Raw genomic sequence first — 15,713 nt, forward strand, 5'->3', positions numbered from 1 at the left:
TCACTTCCCTTACTGAGGTCATTTTCCTGGCCTCTGTCGGTAGCTGAGTTTGCCACCGTGCTCGCTGGGGAATTCTGACAGTGAGCTAACTTTTGGATCTGGGAGTCTCCCGGCTCTCAGGTTCTCGCAGGGAGACAGGTGGCCATTCCCTCAGCCCCAGCAGTGCTCCTGGGTGGCAGGAGGGGCGGGGCTCTAATGGTACTGGGCACACCACTGCAGGGGCTCAGTGCCACAAACACGGGTCCTTCATACCAAGGGCCACCTCAGGGAACATGTCCTTGCTGGTCAGCCCAGCTCCCACTCGTAACCATGCCCAGCTGTCCCTCCCTTAGGTGCTGGGACATCAATGGCAACACATCCATCTGGTGGATCATTCGTGGGCCTGTGGCCCTCTCCATCCTGGTGAGTGGCCCTCCTCTCCCGAACTGGGGATCAGTGGGAGAGACGGAAATGGTGACCAGCCCACAGGGGCAGAGGGCGGAGGGACAGGGCTCCCTGTAGGTGCCAGGAGGGATAAACCGCAGTGTTTGTGATGTTGGTAAGCAGCGTGGGGTGTGGAAGCTCTGCCCCCTACAGAATGTCGGGGAGTGGGATGAGGGGTAGGGCTGGAGGCAAGAGCCTGCGAACCTGGTTCTTTCCCGCGAGCAGCAGCTCAAGTGTGGTGAGCAGAGCTCCTTGTTCTAAACGGGCTGGCTCCCATTGGCCTGAAATTCCACCTTCACTGGTTCAGACCTGTGGGCCTTGAGCATTTTTCTAGGGATTTGCTCGTTAACCTGGGATGAGTCGCTAAGCTGAGATCTGAACAGGGTGGGAGTGCAGATTGGGGAAGCTCAGTGGGGCCATGGTCTTGGGACTTTGCAATGCTGCGAGTGGGTTCAGGCCTGCAAGGGCGGCCCCAGGGAAGAGATGCTGGGTGGCCATCTTGGACAGGAGCTTGCGGGTGTCAATCCTGGTGGCCCTTTCGAATCACCTGGGAGTTTTTAAAAAATACTGATAGCTAGTGATTCTATTTCTTTGTCTGGCAAGAGGCCTGGGTACCGGTCCCCAGGCGATTCTGCTGTGTACCAGGGTCGAGTCCTGTAGCCCAGCCCATGGGTATGGTTCAGCACAGGGACAGATGAGGGAAGGCACATGGCGACACATGGGAATCATCTCGTGGATGGAAGCAGTGCCTCGGCTGGAAATAACGACCACACGGACAGTTCAGGGATGCCCAAGGCTGCAGAACCAGTTGAAAGCAAATGCCCTGCGCAGGCTCGCTGGCGTGGGGTAGGGGGAGAGGGCACAGGACAGGGCCCCTTCTCTTCCAGTAGCTGCCTAGGTGGCATCTTGGGATTGGTTGAGAGGAGGGGGCCATTCCTGGCAACCTTTTATTCTTCTTCAAGTATATAATCTGAGCAAAAAATGCAAAACACAAAATGTTTGTTTTGGTTTTACTTTTTGAGATAGGGTCTCACTCTGTTACCCAGGCTGGAGTGCAGTGGCGCAATCATGACTCACTGCAACCTCTACTCCTGGGCTCAGGTGACCCTCCCACATCAGCCTCCAGAGTAGCTGGGACTACAGGCTCCCACCACCACACCCAGCTAATTTTTTGTAGAGATGAGCTTTCACTGTGTTGCCTAGGCTGGTCTTGAACTCCTGGACTCGAGTGATCTGCCTGCCTTAGCCTCCCAAAGTGCTGAGATTGCAGGCGTGAACCACTGTGCCGGGCACAAAATGTATTTTTTAAAAAGGAAAAAAAAATCATTCATCATTCTCCCAGCTACATATATGTTCTGACCGTGTGTTTTTCTTCCTATCTTTTTCTTTGAGCAGACATACTTTTCTTTTTCAAAAGCCTTAATTAGGTTTTTGTTTGTTTGTTTTTCATTTAGCAATAGATGTGAGCTTTCCTGTTTCATGTGGAATTCCTTGAGAAACTGATTTGCCATGGCTTCATAATATTCATGCCGGATGCTGTTTCCTCATTTAGTTAAGCCAGCCCTGCTGTTATTCTGGGACTTGGACAGCCCAGTCCAGGACAACCCTGGATGAAGGACAGCCAGCTCCAGTGTCCGGGGCTGGTTTCAGAGGACTGTAGTTTATTCAGCAATTGAGGATGTTGGATGAGCACTCCTGATGCAAAGTATCTCCCTACCAACCTAGCATGGGGCCTGGAATTCCACTATTTCAAAATAGACTCATTCTTGGGACCTTAAAGATTTCTTTTCTTTTCTCTTCTTTCCTTCCTTCCTTCCTTCTTTCCTTCCTTCCTTCCTTCCTTGCTTCCTTCCTTCCTTTTCCTTCCTTCCTTCCTTTTCCTTCCTTCCTTCCTTTTCCTTCCTTCCTTCCTTCCTCCCTCTCTCCCTCCCTCCCTTCCTTCTCTTTCTTCCTTTCTTTCTTTTTTGCCTTCCAATGCTCCCTATTAAATTAAATACAACTCTAAGGCAAACAAAATTAAACTAAATAGCCTCAATGAGCTGACAGCATGCATAGCCAGCTTACAACAAGTTGCAGAGAAGCAGGGTTCCCCGAAAAGCAGTGCTGGGCCAGGAGTCCTAGACGGCCACTAATCCTGTGTCTTTTGGCAAGTGTTCCCAGGCCCCAGGCTGCTTGTGTGAACAATGCGGGTGTGAGGCTGGGTGATTCCACTGATCCCTGTTTCTATAAAATGGAGCAGGTGGGTGAGGGAGGGAGAGATGCTACCACGTGGGCAACTTCCTAATGTTGTTGGCACTGGGCACTGGGGTTGGAGGAGGGGACACCAAAATGAAGAAAAAGACTGCGTTCCTGACCTTCAGGAACTGGCAGTTGAATTGGCAGATAAGTAGGCACATACATGTTTGACAGACACACGCATTTGAGCTTTTAAGATACTTTTATCTCCCAATCATAGTTGGTAAGAAAAAAAAAGATATTTTAAGTGCTCCTAAACAGTAATATTATCCCTAAATACAGTGAATCAGGAAAGGGAAGTAATCAAGGGTGGCTTCTTGAAGCTGGCGACTGAGCTGCAAACTGGTCCTCACACCAGCAGCTTCAGCATCACCTGGGAGCTTGTTAAAAATAATAATTCTTGGACCCCACGCCAGACTTACTGAACCACAGCCTATGGGGTTAGAGCCCAGCAATGGGTACCCTAAACTTTGAGAACCACTGCTGTAAAGTCAGTCAGCTTTGGCATTGTATTACCTGGGAGCTTGTTAGAATGCAGAATCTCAGGTCCACCCCAGACCTGCATTTTAACAGTATCCCCAGGGGCGTCCAATGCTGTGCAAGGGTGAGTGATCTGCCCTGCAACTGAGCAGACCTTAGAGCCCCTGCAGCCCAGGGTAGGAGGGAGTCCTGCCTCCAGCCATGGACTCTGGACAGTTTCACCAGGACTGGGGGTGGGGATGGGAAGGGCGGGCAGCCGTGGTGAGCCATCCTGGCTGTGATGTCTGCAATGTCTTCTCTGCCCTCAGGTCCGGGTGACAGGGCCAGGAGAGGTGGCTGGAAAAGCAAGATACCTTCAGCTCCACCTCTGCCTTGTGTTTTGCAGATTAATTTCATCCTTTTTATAAACATTCTAAGAATCCTGATGAGAAAACTTAGAACCCAGGAAACAAGAGGAAATGAAGTCAGCCATTATAAGTAAGTGAAGGGCGAAGACTGAGGCATGGTCAGTCAGCAAGCATTTACTGAGCACCTACTATGTACTCAACTGGTGCTAGCTATTGGAGATGGAGGAAAAGTTGCAGACCTAGTCCTAAGAAGTTTACCAGGTGCATGGGGGCGGTTGGGGGGAATGGTCTGACTGTAGAGCTTCAGACACTGTATGGGGATGGAAACACTAAGAAATCTCAGGCAGGAAGCCCGAAGGCAGAGAGATCTTATCCTTAGGGCAAGGCTAGGGAGTCTCCACATGTGCATTAAAGACTGAAATTCACACAAATGTGTGTAGGAACAGTATGTGTATTTTTCAAAGGAGGATGACCTTCGGTTTCATCAGATTTTAGGGAAGTGTGTGATCCAAAAATACTTAAGACCTTTCAAATGTTAGAGAGAAATATGTTTGTTTTCTAGGGCTTCTATAACAAAATATCACAGACTAGGTGGCTTAAACAGCAGATACATATTTTCTCAGAGTTCTGGAGGCTGAAAGTCCAAGATCAAGGTGGCGACAGGTTTGGTTTCTTCTGAAGCCTCTCTCTTTGGCCTTTCTGGCTGTGTCCTCACAGGGCCTTTGCTCTGTGTGTGGGCATTCCTGATGTCCCTTTGTGTGTCCATATTTCCTCTTCTAAGGACACCCATTGATTGATTAGGCCCCACTGCACCCTCGTTTTAACTTAGCCTCCTCTTTCAAGACCTTTCTCCAAATGCAGTCACATTCTGAGGTACTGGGGGCTAAGGCTTCAGTGTAAAAATTTGGCAGTGGGTGTGGACATAATTCAGCCCATAAATTATATTAAAGACAAAATAGTGGCCAGGCGTGGTGGCTCACACCTGTAATCTCAGCACTTTGGGAGGCCAAGGTGGGCAGATTACCTGAGGTCAGGAGTTCGAGACCAGCCTGGTCAAGATGGTGAAACCTCGTCTCTACTAAAAATAGAAAAATTAGACGGGCATGGTGGAGGGTGCCTGTAATCTCAGCTACTCAGGAGGCTGAGATAGGAGAATCACTTGAATCCGGGAGGCAGAAGTTGCAGTGAGCCGAGATCGCGCCACTGCACTCCAGCCTGCGCAACACAGCAAGACTCTCGTCTCAAAACGAAGAAAAAAACAAAACAAAAACAGGACAAATTAGTGTCCCCCAGAGACCTTCTCCATGGTGTTTTGTGTTTGAGAATCTGGCAGTGGCTTGGATTACCTGGTGTCAGATTCCTGGGGGCCTGGGATGAAGTTGCCAGGTAAAATACAGGATGCCCAGTTACATTTGAATTATGGATAAACAACAAATCGTTCTTCAGTATTTATACCCCCACACGGTGTCCACTGTTTATCTGAAATGCAAGTTTAACTGGGGATTCTGTATTTTTATTTGCTAAGTTTGGCAACTCTAACCTGGGAAGCAAATACAAGAATTTATCCTTATAGATATTTATTATCTAGCAAATGAGAAACCTGGCTTTGCTTAGATGATGTTAGACATAGAGCAGCAGTGATATAGGCACGTAATTGATAAAGTTAATGGTGTAGGTACCGATTTTTTTTTTTTCTTTTTACGGATGGAGTTGCATGATCAGAAAGTTTGGGGCTTTTCCATGAGTCAAAAATTGTTGTATCTGAGTGATAGATACGTGGGAGTTAGAAATGTTCTAAATAAAAAATGAAAACAAAAAAGTGTGGGGCACTGCTAGCCAGCCTCAGCAGTCAGTCCCGAGCTGGGGAGTGGCACAGCTGTGTGCCCGCAGGAGGAGAAGGGCACAGGGAGGCAGAGTGGAGGCTGCAGTCTCTGTGTGTCCCCAGGCGCCTGGCCAGGTCTACTCTCTTGCTGATCCCCCTCTTTGGCATCCACTACATCGTCTTCGCCTTCTCCCCAGAGGACGCCATGGAGATCCAGCTGTTTTTTGAACTGGCCCTTGGCTCATTCCAGGTAAGCTTCCGGGACTGGGGCTGCCTGCCGAAAAGAGGATTTCTCTCTGTGCTTAGGGAGAAGTGGAGGGCGTAGAGACAGCGAGCCAGATGCCTTATCTGGCGGAGACCCAGGGGAAGAAGGGGTCGGACCTGACAGTGCTACAGGTCCCCGAGAGGGACCCCTGGTCCCCACCAGTCAAATGGAAGTGGGAGATAAAACTAAGAGAGACAGAGAAACTGACTTCAGGGAAAATAAAAAGGAAAAGTAGCCCCAGTACACTATATTGTACAACTCTCAATAGCATATGCATGGTCAAAATAACGTAAGCGCGGATGGCTGAGTCATCAAACACTGAGGCAGGAAGATGAGCCTTGCAAGAGTGTGGGGCGGGTGTTTGGAAGAGAACACTGTCGTCATCTTCACACTGGGAAGTCCATAGAAAATGCCTTAGACTGAAAACTCCTCAAGTAGCGACATCAGCATAATTTCTAGGAGCAGTTAAGAGAGTTCCAAGGAGTAGTCGCATCTGAGGAACAGGAAGTGAGGGCGGGGTGTCAGGTGGCTGCTGGTTCCGTAACAGGAATCCTTTGATTCTTTGAAACCACGTGCATATGCAAATTATTAAAACTAAAAACTGACTTTAAAAAATAAAGTGAGGTGGAAAATCACTTACCTACTAATTCAACAAGATGTGGTGAAGTTAAAAAAAAACAACAACAGTATATGTGTTTGGACAGAGGGAGCCTGAACATGAATCCCAAACTTCACAATGCCGTGTATTTATTTACTCACAGCTATTTCCTTCCAAAAATAATGCACTGTCGCTTTTGGGAAAAACATACAAAGGACAAAAAATAAGCAGATGAAGGATCAGTGAGAAAAAGAAAAAGAATATACAACTGCCTGGGTTGCTACAGAAACAAATATGATAAAGTTCTACGCAAGAGGGAGAGATGGGTCGTAAGTGTGGTAGGGAGCTTCCCAGTAGCCAAAGCAAAGACGAAACAATTGTTTCAGGATTTCTCATATCCATAAGACAAAATCAAACTAATGGCCAGGAGAAGCCAGTGATTATAGGCTCTAGGGCCTGAGACAAAATTCTCCCAGTTGGTTTTTTTAAAGAACTTAGTCCTTAATAACATTTCCACAGTAGGGCAAGACTGTCCAGCCAAGCCTTCAATGGGGTGGCCTCGGCCTGTGAGTAGGGGCTCAAACCCTCCCCTCATCCCCAGAGCTCTGTTCAGGGTAGGGTCTTCCTGTTACTTAAAGGTTCTAGGGAGGATGCATCACTGGGGACCCACCGAGTGGAGTCAGGTCTTGCCCTACCCACACCTTCAGACCACACCCTCCTCTAAGCTGGCTCTCTGCCCAGTAGCCCCTGTCAGTGCCCCAGACCTTCACAGAACTCAGCCTCTGGCTTAATCCAGAATTCTTTTCCTCTCGGCCTGGGGGCTAGGGAGCTAGCTTTCCCCACCACTGCTCTTGTAACGTCCAGGGAGGCTGGGCAGACGATGGCCTATCTAGCAGGTAGAGGATCTGAGGACCAGTCGGGTGGAAGGACTTGACCTGGCTCAGAAAACGGACTATGCTGAGAGCTTGCACGTGGGTCTGCCTGGCCATGGATAGAGACTTCCTGTCCCTCAGAGTTGGGGCTAAAGGTTGGGACTGTGGACTACCTCCCTGGGAAAATGTCTTGTCAAGAGAAAACGAAAAGCACTTTTCTGATGTTCTCATAGGATTGTTGTTGAAGGAAAAGGATCTTTCAAAGTTTTATAAACATATGTGTGTGTGTATATATATTCTTACATATACACACAAAAATGTCTTTCATATACGAAAGTGAAGACAGTAGGACAATGAACCCCATTACCTATCTCCAGCCTCAGCAGTATCCACTCATGGCCTGTCTTGTTTCATCTCTGTCCCTACCTACTACCCCCATCTTTTTAAGTAAATTCAAAACATCATGTTATTTCATCTGCAAACACTTTAGGATGCATTTCTAAAAGGCGGGGCTTAAGAAGAACACATACAACTGTAGTAACACCATCACTGTCACATACTCTTTAAAAGTATATTTACGGCCGGGCACGGTGGCTCACGCCTGTAATCCTAGCACTTTGGGAGGCTGAGGCGGGCGAATTGCCTGAGCCCAGGAGTTCGAGACCAGCCTGGTCAAGATGGTGAAACCCTGTCTCTACTAAAATACAAAAAATTAGCCAAGCATGGCGGCATGTGCCTGTAGTCCCAGCTACTCGGGAGGCCGAAGCAGGAGAATCCCTTGAACCTGGGAAGTGGAGGTTGCAGTGAGCTGAGATCGTGCCACGGCACTCCAGCCTGGGTGACAGAGTGAGACTCCATCTCCAAAAAAAAAAAAAAATGTATTTACTCTTTCTGATTGTACAAATAATGTTTGCTTATTGTGAATAATTTGGGAAATAAGGAAAATTTTTTAGAAAAAGAAAAATAATAAGAAAAAAAAATCTAGACTCTCATAACCCAGAAATAACCTCTGTTAAAATGTTGGTGTGTTTACTTCCGTCTCTTTTCTGTTCACAAAGACACACACACACATAATTGGGATCATGATGTGTATGGTTTTGTATCTTGCTTGTTTTGTTTAATTCGCTATCATGCCCATCACGAACATTCCTTCATGTCATTAAAATTCTTCGAAGTCTTCATTCTTAATGATTGCAGAATCACGGTGGAGATTAGTAAACTTGCTGGCTTGTGTGCGGTCTGCCCTATATACCCTGCAGCACAGCTAACTCCTTCCTCTGAACAGTGAAAATGTGTCCTTGGACCCCAGGGCAGCGGAGACCAGGCAACCCAAGCCCATGCAATGGGCAGCACCCTTGGCTTGCTCGTGGCTCTGGGCCAAGCACACAGAGCTCCAGGCATGCCTAAACCCCTCCGTGCCTCAGTTCCCTCACGTGTAAGGTGAAGATCCTCTCACCTGCCTCCAAGGGCTTTGGTGAAATTAAATGAAGCACCTGGGACCTACAATGACTCAAGCCTAGCTGTGCTCCGATCCAGGTCTGTTTTATTTCACAGCCTGCCTTGAAATGCTTTTCACTGCCTCTCTGACAGTAGTTCCCAGACCATAATGCCTGTTTGTTGGAACTGTCTGGGGATCTTTAAAAGCTGCTGATGCCCCCAGCTACTGGGATCTGGGGAGTGCAACGTGGACAAATGGTCCCAGGTGATTCTAATGTGCAGCAAAACTTGGAAACCAATGCCCTGAGTGTTTCTGCCCCTCAAATAGTCCCCAGTCTATGTGGCAGTCATTGATACCTGAGATTCTAAAGCAAACCCTTCCAGCTTCGCCTCTAACTTTTTAAAATGCCAATATCCCTGAGAAGTTGTACATATTAAGCCCACCATTGATGAGCTGATTCAGCACCCTTTGAGGTCCTTTCCAATCTCTTAAGTAGCTACAGGCAGGCCTGGGTGGACTAGGGAGGAGGAGTTGGACCACCTGAGGTCAGGCCTCTGTGTGGGGAGGGCAGGCCCGTAAGGGAGAGAAGGGTGGCCTGAGGTGGGTCCCTGAGAAAGGAGAGAAGCAGGGCGAATACACCGCAGAGACACCGCTTCCTGCTCACCTGTAGGCCTCTTAGGCTCCAAGCAGGCACCCCAGCCTGCTTGGAGTCCCTCCCCTGACAGAGCTCCACACCGGGATCCTGGGGGCACCATCGGGAAATCGGGAGCGCCAAATACCAGGGAGGGAGGGTCTTACAGGCACAGACCTCACCACACCAGGGAACATAAAACTCTGAGCATGGAAGTACAGCCACCTGTCCATAAAGCAGGGAGGTCCAACCCTGCTCACCGCTGGCTGGCTGGGACCTGTACATAGTTTGTTCTGCCTACACATTTGTTTCTCAATTTGAATTAGTTATCTACATTTAAACATATTCAGATTTCCAGCTTATCTTGAAATAAGACCATGCACGGCCCAGGGTGAGACCCGGGACCGCCTACACCCCTCCCGGCAGAGTGGGCACACTTCAGGTGCCACCCATCCCTGTGGCTCCCAGGTGAGCTTCCTGAGCCCGGCTGACTGGGTTAGCAGCCCCTACTGACCTGTCTGTGATACCACATGTGTTCGAAAGGGAGCCTACCCTTGGCTGCAAGGAGTTCACAGTTTACGCCGGATGAGCCAGCACAGCCAGGGGCACCGTGGGCAGCCCACAAGAGGTAGCCTAATTCCCAGTGAGGCAAGAGAGGTGGGGAAATGAGCCTGTAGCTGGTGATTAAGAGACCTGGGGAGGGTGCAGCTGGTCAGCTGGTTCAGGTCACATGCTGAGCACCTGAGCTAACCCCACTGCCTCTGTTCGTCTGGCAGGGACTGGTGGTGGCCGTCCTCTACTGCTTCCTCAACGGGGAGGTGAGTAGTCTCGGGTCACCCAGGTACCCAGGAGCGCTCCTAGCCATTGGATTCCAGGTCAGAAGGAGCTACCTGGGAGGGGTGGTAGGAAGCGGGATGGAAAGAGTCAGAGGGAATCCTGGGTATGGTGGCAGGGGGCTTGGCCAGTTCTTTTATAAGTCTTAATGGGAGCAACAGAATCACCTGGAGGGCTTGTTAAAACCATGGCTGGACCCTGTTCCTAGTTTCTCATTCCACAGAAATAAATTCTATAGGTCTGGGCTGGAGTCTGAGAAAATGTGTTTTAACAAGCACTCCTGGTGCCGATGTTGATCTGTTCAGCAAATGCAGGAGGAAAGTTCAGCAGAACCCAGGTTCCTGACTGCCCTGCTGCTTGCTCAATGGGCGATCTCAGTCACTGCCGTGCTCTGGGCCTCAGTCTGCCCATATGTAAAATGGGTGACTCAGAACTGTCTGCAGCTCAATCCTTAGGGACCTCCAGATGAGCACTGACTCCTTGGGAGACTGCATACTCACTTTGAGGACTCGAGCCTCACACAGAGCATTGGGGTCAGGACGCCAGGCTCTGGGCATACAGAGCTATGTAGTCAACATGAGCTAAGCCTTTCTGTGACTACTGACCGTCTATCTGGTTTGTTGCACTCGAATGGGAATGACCTTTGATGTTTCCCAAAAATCAAACATCAAGCCTAGCTTCAAACGTTCAGCTGCTGCAGCTGGCACTTGTGAAGGAAATTTAGAGTAACTCCCTGGGTCCCAGGTAAGTTCTGAACTTGAGTGGCTTCATGGGAATAAGTATCCACTTGTTCCAAGGTGCACAAGTCCTTTCTTCAGGACACAATGTAATGAGATTGTGGGTGCATGTGCCCAGGAGAGAGGTGACCCTCAGTAACTACTGGACATTGGGGCTGGAAACAGTCCATCTGCGTGGCCTGCAGGCTAGGGGACAGGACAGCTGGGCAGGAGCGGCTGTCCTGCCACTGCGTGGAGTCCCCGGGGGCGTGAGCAGGGATCCAGGCACAGAACTGTCCTCTCCTCCTGGGCTGATGGCTGGTCTCCCGGGCAGGTGCAGCTGGAGGTTCAGAAGAAGTGGCAGCAGTGGCACCTCCGTGAGCTCCCACTGCACCCCGTGGCCCTCAGCTCCTCCTTCAGCAACAGCACCAAGGCCAGCCACTTGGAGCAGAGCCAGGGCACCTGCAGGACCAGCATCATCTGAGAGGCTGGAGCAGGGCCACCTACGGACAGAGACCAAGACAGGTCCTGAGACGGCTGGGCACTGCTGCGGGACAGCGCGTCTTCCCAGTAGACACCCTGTAATATACCCTCCTTCAGCTGTAGAAGCCCCTTCCCAGGCCTTGGACTCTTCCAAAGGGATGTGGGGCACTGTGGGGCAGGATAAGGGCCTGGGATTTGGTTTGTTTGCTCTTCTAGGAAGAGTTCAGGGGTCCCAGAAAGGGACGAGGAAATAAAGGGTGCCTGGGATGAGATTTGATCTGTATTTGTCCATCCTTTTGCCTTGACACAAGGTGAGGGTGTATGCTCTGGCCTGCTCCCAACCCCTTCCTACAGGAGGAGGGCTCCTCCCTGGTCCCCCAGCTCAGTTACTCAGGAACAAGATTAGAAGGCCCAGCCAACACGAAATGTTTGCCGTCGGCGGATGCTGTCTCCTACTGTAACTCACCTGGTCAGTAGCTCTCACCCAAACCTTCAGGACAACAGCTAAAATAATAGGATGAAGTCACCATGGAGGCCACGGAAGCCCCAGGGCCCCCAGTCCCTTTTACTATCCCCAACAGGGTGTGAGGGGCACACCCCTGTTTTTCCTGCTCTTTCACACAGATGTCCTCAGCCTGAGGCAGACACAGCAGGAAATGGGGCATGATCGCATTTCATAGAAGACAGGTCCACCAAAGCCCTATGACTTGCCCAAGCTACTAAGCAAAGAGGTGGCGGAAGTTCAGTCCAGGGCCTTTGACTTCAAATGCCCATGCTCCGAGGCTGTGTCTGTGCTCTCCCTGCTGCCCCTCTAAGCTCCTGGAGACTTCAGTCTCACCCTCCACTCTCGTTCTCGGTTCCTTTGAATATCTGCGCTCCCTGCCCCCATGTGAGGATGAAAAAGGACTCAATTTTTGAATGCTTCTACAAAACCAAACCTACTAGTGCTCAGGGGGTAGCGTTCTGGAGAGAAGTAGAGAAACTCCCCTCTGTGTCAAGGAAAAGGCATCCTGCTGGTGGGTGGGTCAGCTCTACTCCTGGCTTTGGGTGACCCTGGACAAGTGCATCCCTCTCTGGGCCCTGACTCCCCACCGCCATACATCCCCTCCCCGTGAAGAGACAAGGGGGTTATGCATCCCCTTTGAAACTTGTAGACTCCTCCAGGTTCCCATTTCCCAGGCTAAGATGACGCCTGTGTGGTTGGTGAGCTCCGTACTCCATAAAACCGATCAATTCACGGAAACCTTTCTGGCATGATCTCCGTGGACTCTGGGCATCCTGGTAGTTCAACCTTAAAGTCCATGGCCTTACATCCTACAAAGCAGACTGCCTCATGACTCCATGCATCCTGGGATAAGAATTTTAAAACATCACAATAGACATAGGTACAGGTGCTCAGCCCAGACCAGGAAAGGAAACTGGAGCAGTGACAAGAGCGGGGCAGAGACCAAAAACCCATGCAATTGCTGGGAGCCAGAATTCACCAGATGAGGGACGGGGAAGGAGTCTGTGTAGAAAGAAATGGGCTGGGGGCAATAACCTCACCTACTTCAATAACCTCACCTACTTCCGGACAGAAAAAGGACTAGAAAGGGAGCACTTTCATGAACAGAAGTAAAGATGTGCTGGCAAGGATGGAAATCTCCACTGGTTCCTGACCCCCTTCACCTCCATGCATCCCCAACATGGGTGCTAATCATTACCCAGGCTCTCACTGCTCCCCCTCACCTCCTGTGGAGTCCAGCAGATCTAGATACCTGCTCTGTGAAATGTGTTCTGGGATTACAAATGGTGCCCTAAGGCTGTCTGACCCTCACAGAAGACAGACACGTGCACACACGGGCCTTGAGGAGGGCTGTGTATTAGCAGTCAGGTGGGTCCTCCTGGGAGGGCTTGCTCAAGAACTCTTCTCAGAAAGAAACCCACCTTAAGGTAGGGTTCTGATAGGCAGAGCTCCCAGAGGGGACAGCCAGCTGCTAGAAGCTGGGGTTATCCAGGGTTTGTAAGGTTCAAACAAAGGGCAGGGAGGCAAACCGAGTCAAATGGTTTGAAAACCTACAGTGTGCAAGGCATTCTGAGGGAATCCTGAACTCTGCCTCTTTGGCACTGACCACCAAAGCTAAAGCCAGGGACACACATACAAAGGCCCTTTGAGCTGGTGGAAGACAGTCCTAGGCACTGATTGGACCCTTCGCTGGAAGAACGATCCATTCTTAATGACCCTGGGAGCCCCAGAGATTCTGCAGCCCCTATCCCAGCACGTGTCAATGAAACAGGCATGAACTATCCTTGGCTGTGCAGCTAGCTCAGGCACCAGTTACGCCGCTGCTTCCAACTCTGTTCCAGTCCAGGGAATTAAATTCAAGAAAGAGTTTTTAAATGTTTTTTCCTTCTTCTAAAATCAGCATCTGGCTAGGTCTGTGCAGCTGGTGGCCCTGAGGCGCCCTCCTGGCCTCTGGCCCTGCACATCAGCTGCAGAGGTCCCCCGGCCATTTCTGGCTGATCACCCACAAGTCACTAGCAAAGAGGCCGCCGTTTCAAGGTCCTTGTCCCACCTCAGCCCCACCAGAGACCACATGTTAGAAAAGTCCCATCTTGACCACACTTTCTTGTAGAATCTGATGTCCCTGGAGGGGGCTAAAATTTCCATGGTTGTTCCCAGGGATGGGTGATGCTGTTGATGTGAAGGCCACTGATGGCATTCAGGAAGAAGAGGAAGGAGGCAGTGAATTCGCACCAAAACATCAGGGTGAAGCCGATGAGTGTGACTTGGTTCCTGAGGAGGATCACAAAACTCAGGAGTCCCCCGGAGGAGAGGACGAAAGAGACCAGGAGGAGGATGGAACCCAGGACCCACTTGCGCCGTGAGTGTTTGTCCTCGCACACCTGGGACACCATGAGGAGCTCCAGGCCAAAAATGGCGGTCACCACGGCCAAGGCGCCCACGCTGCGCACTAGGCCCATGCCCACAGCCAACCCGGGCACGTGGGCCTGGCCCAGGTCTCTGAAGCACATGGGTGCACTCAGGTTGGTGGTGATGCAGAAGTGCCAGAGCCCGAAGACACGGTCCTCAGCCAGAAGCCAGTGCCCGTCACAAATGGAGACCGAGGACAGGACCACAGTCAGGGCCACACACGTGATGATGAGGGTCCGGATGAAGGATTCAAAGAAGGACCGGTGGGGCTGCCTTTGGCCCAAAGGCCTCCGGGCCTGGAAAATACCATAGGAAGCACCCTGTCAGCCACAGCCCTGCCATGCCCCCAGGAACCTCTGCAGAGAACACCCCTGCGCCCTCCTTCCCACTCCACACAGTCCTATTCTCTGCTCCGGTCTCCTGCGAAGCCCGGAACAGACCAGACCCACCATTTTTGGGGAACCCTCCCACGCTTCTAGACCTGTGAGCATTTGCCATCCAGTATTCACCAGGCACTAAGAGTTCCCTGAGCTTGCTTTCTTTCGTGATCTTAGAGTGGGTGAGAAGTCCAAACCGACTGACAAATCTGAGTCAGTTCTGAGTTCAGAAAACCTGTCGTGCCTGCCTCCCATGACCTTGAGCATGCAGCCTGCCTTGGTTTCTTTGTACAAAAAACAAGAATACGGCCTGGCGGAGCTGCCAGGGTTGTACCAAGCACTGAGACATTAGCACATCAATACACGGTTCTGTTTCCCTCCATCTGCCCAGGACACACGATTTTGTCCTAACCTCCACCCACCTGATCATTCTGAGCTGTCCACGTGCAGCCAGGGACTCTAGGCTATCGCCTTGTTTTTCTTGGTACTGAAAGTGATGCTTGCACCTTGCCCTCAGACTCGTGCGGCCCGCACCCTATCCAGAGCTTGCCAACCCCATTGTCTGCTCCTGCAGCGTCTGGGCATGGGAAGGCCATTGCAGCTCTCCTCCGCTTCCGGTTCAGCCCTGGAAGGAGGTGCCCCCACCCCGGTCTCCTGGCAAGCCAGGCTAGGTGTCCAGTGAGGTGTCTCATCTCACAGTTCAAGGATACCACCCGGGCACTGCACCCAAGCCCTGACCCAGAAAGCAAATGAAAGACTTCAGGAACTCTTTACACTGCCCACAAGCCCCTCACAATCCGCTCCGCCTCCCCACCCAACCTCAACTCCCAGCACACTCCCCTCTCCCCATGTCTAGAACTTTCTTTCCTCAGATGACTGGCTCTTCAGCCTGTAGAGGCTCTTCCGCGGCTCCTGCCACCCCGCCAGGGCAACACCTCTTCTCCATTCTTCATGTCTCAGCTTAAAGTCTACTCCATGGGAGCACTTTCCTGCCCCCTCAACCCAGAGTCAGGCCCCTCCTGGTATTCTGTGTCAGGCACCTGTTCAAATTCTTCACCATTCTGAGGACAGTTTGTAGTTACATATTATTTCTGTCTCATTCCAACACTGTGTGCTCTGGGAAGGCAGCCCCCGACCACCACAACACCACATTCTGTGTTTATGCACTGCGGTGTCCCCAATACCTGGGCATTCAGTGCGTGCCCAAGGGAGCGCTGTGAGATAAGTCAAAGGTCGTTTGCAACCACTGTCACTTCCGTCTGAAGCTCCCTTTAAACC

The 15,713-nt window shown here is 50.8% G+C and overlaps 2 protein-coding genes across 2 annotated transcripts in view; one reads left to right on the forward strand and one right to left on the reverse strand.

The window, feature by feature from the left end:
• SCTR (secretin receptor) overlaps positions 1-11,418 on the forward strand; it is an 81,275-nt gene extending 69,857 nt beyond the window's left edge. Inside the window, exons 10-13 of the mRNA XM_011983434.1 lie at positions 3,524-3,615; positions 5,431-5,557; positions 9,888-9,929; positions 10,996-11,418. Coding sequence (XP_011838824.1) covers positions 3,524-3,615; positions 5,431-5,557; positions 9,888-9,929; positions 10,996-11,145 — 411 coding nt within the window. The 3' untranslated portion in view covers positions 11,146-11,418. The remainder of the gene's footprint in view (positions 1-3,523; positions 3,616-5,430; positions 5,558-9,887; positions 9,930-10,995) is intronic.
• A 1,297-nt stretch (positions 11,419-12,715) lies between these two features.
• Positions 12,716-15,031, reverse strand: TMEM37 (transmembrane protein 37). The gene is made up of 2 exons (XM_011983468.1): positions 14,942-15,031; positions 12,716-14,378 (listed from the first exon to the last, which is right to left on the reverse strand). The coding sequence occupies exons 1-2, from the start codon at positions 15,029-15,031 to the stop codon at positions 13,782-13,784; spliced, it is 687 nt and encodes a 228-aa protein (XP_011838858.1). The 3' UTR covers positions 12,716-13,781.
• Between the last annotated feature and the right edge of the window lie 682 nt (positions 15,032-15,713).

The sequence above is a fragment of the Mandrillus leucophaeus genome, unplaced genomic scaffold (genome assembly GCF_000951045.1).
Source record: "Mandrillus leucophaeus isolate KB7577 unplaced genomic scaffold, Mleu.le_1.0 Scaffold25, whole genome shotgun sequence".
Taxonomy (NCBI): Eukaryota; Metazoa; Chordata; class Mammalia; order Primates; family Cercopithecidae; genus Mandrillus; species Mandrillus leucophaeus.

Coding starts and splice junctions, on each gene's coding strand:
- TMEM37 (XM_011983468.1), bottom strand. CDS start 15,031: ATGGCCTTCCCATGCCCAGACGCTGCAGGAGCAGACAATGGGGTTGGC. Junction 14,379..14,941: donor CGCACGAGTCTGAGGGCAAG/GTGCAAGCATCA, acceptor TGTGGCTGACAG/GGTGCTTCCTATGGTATTTT.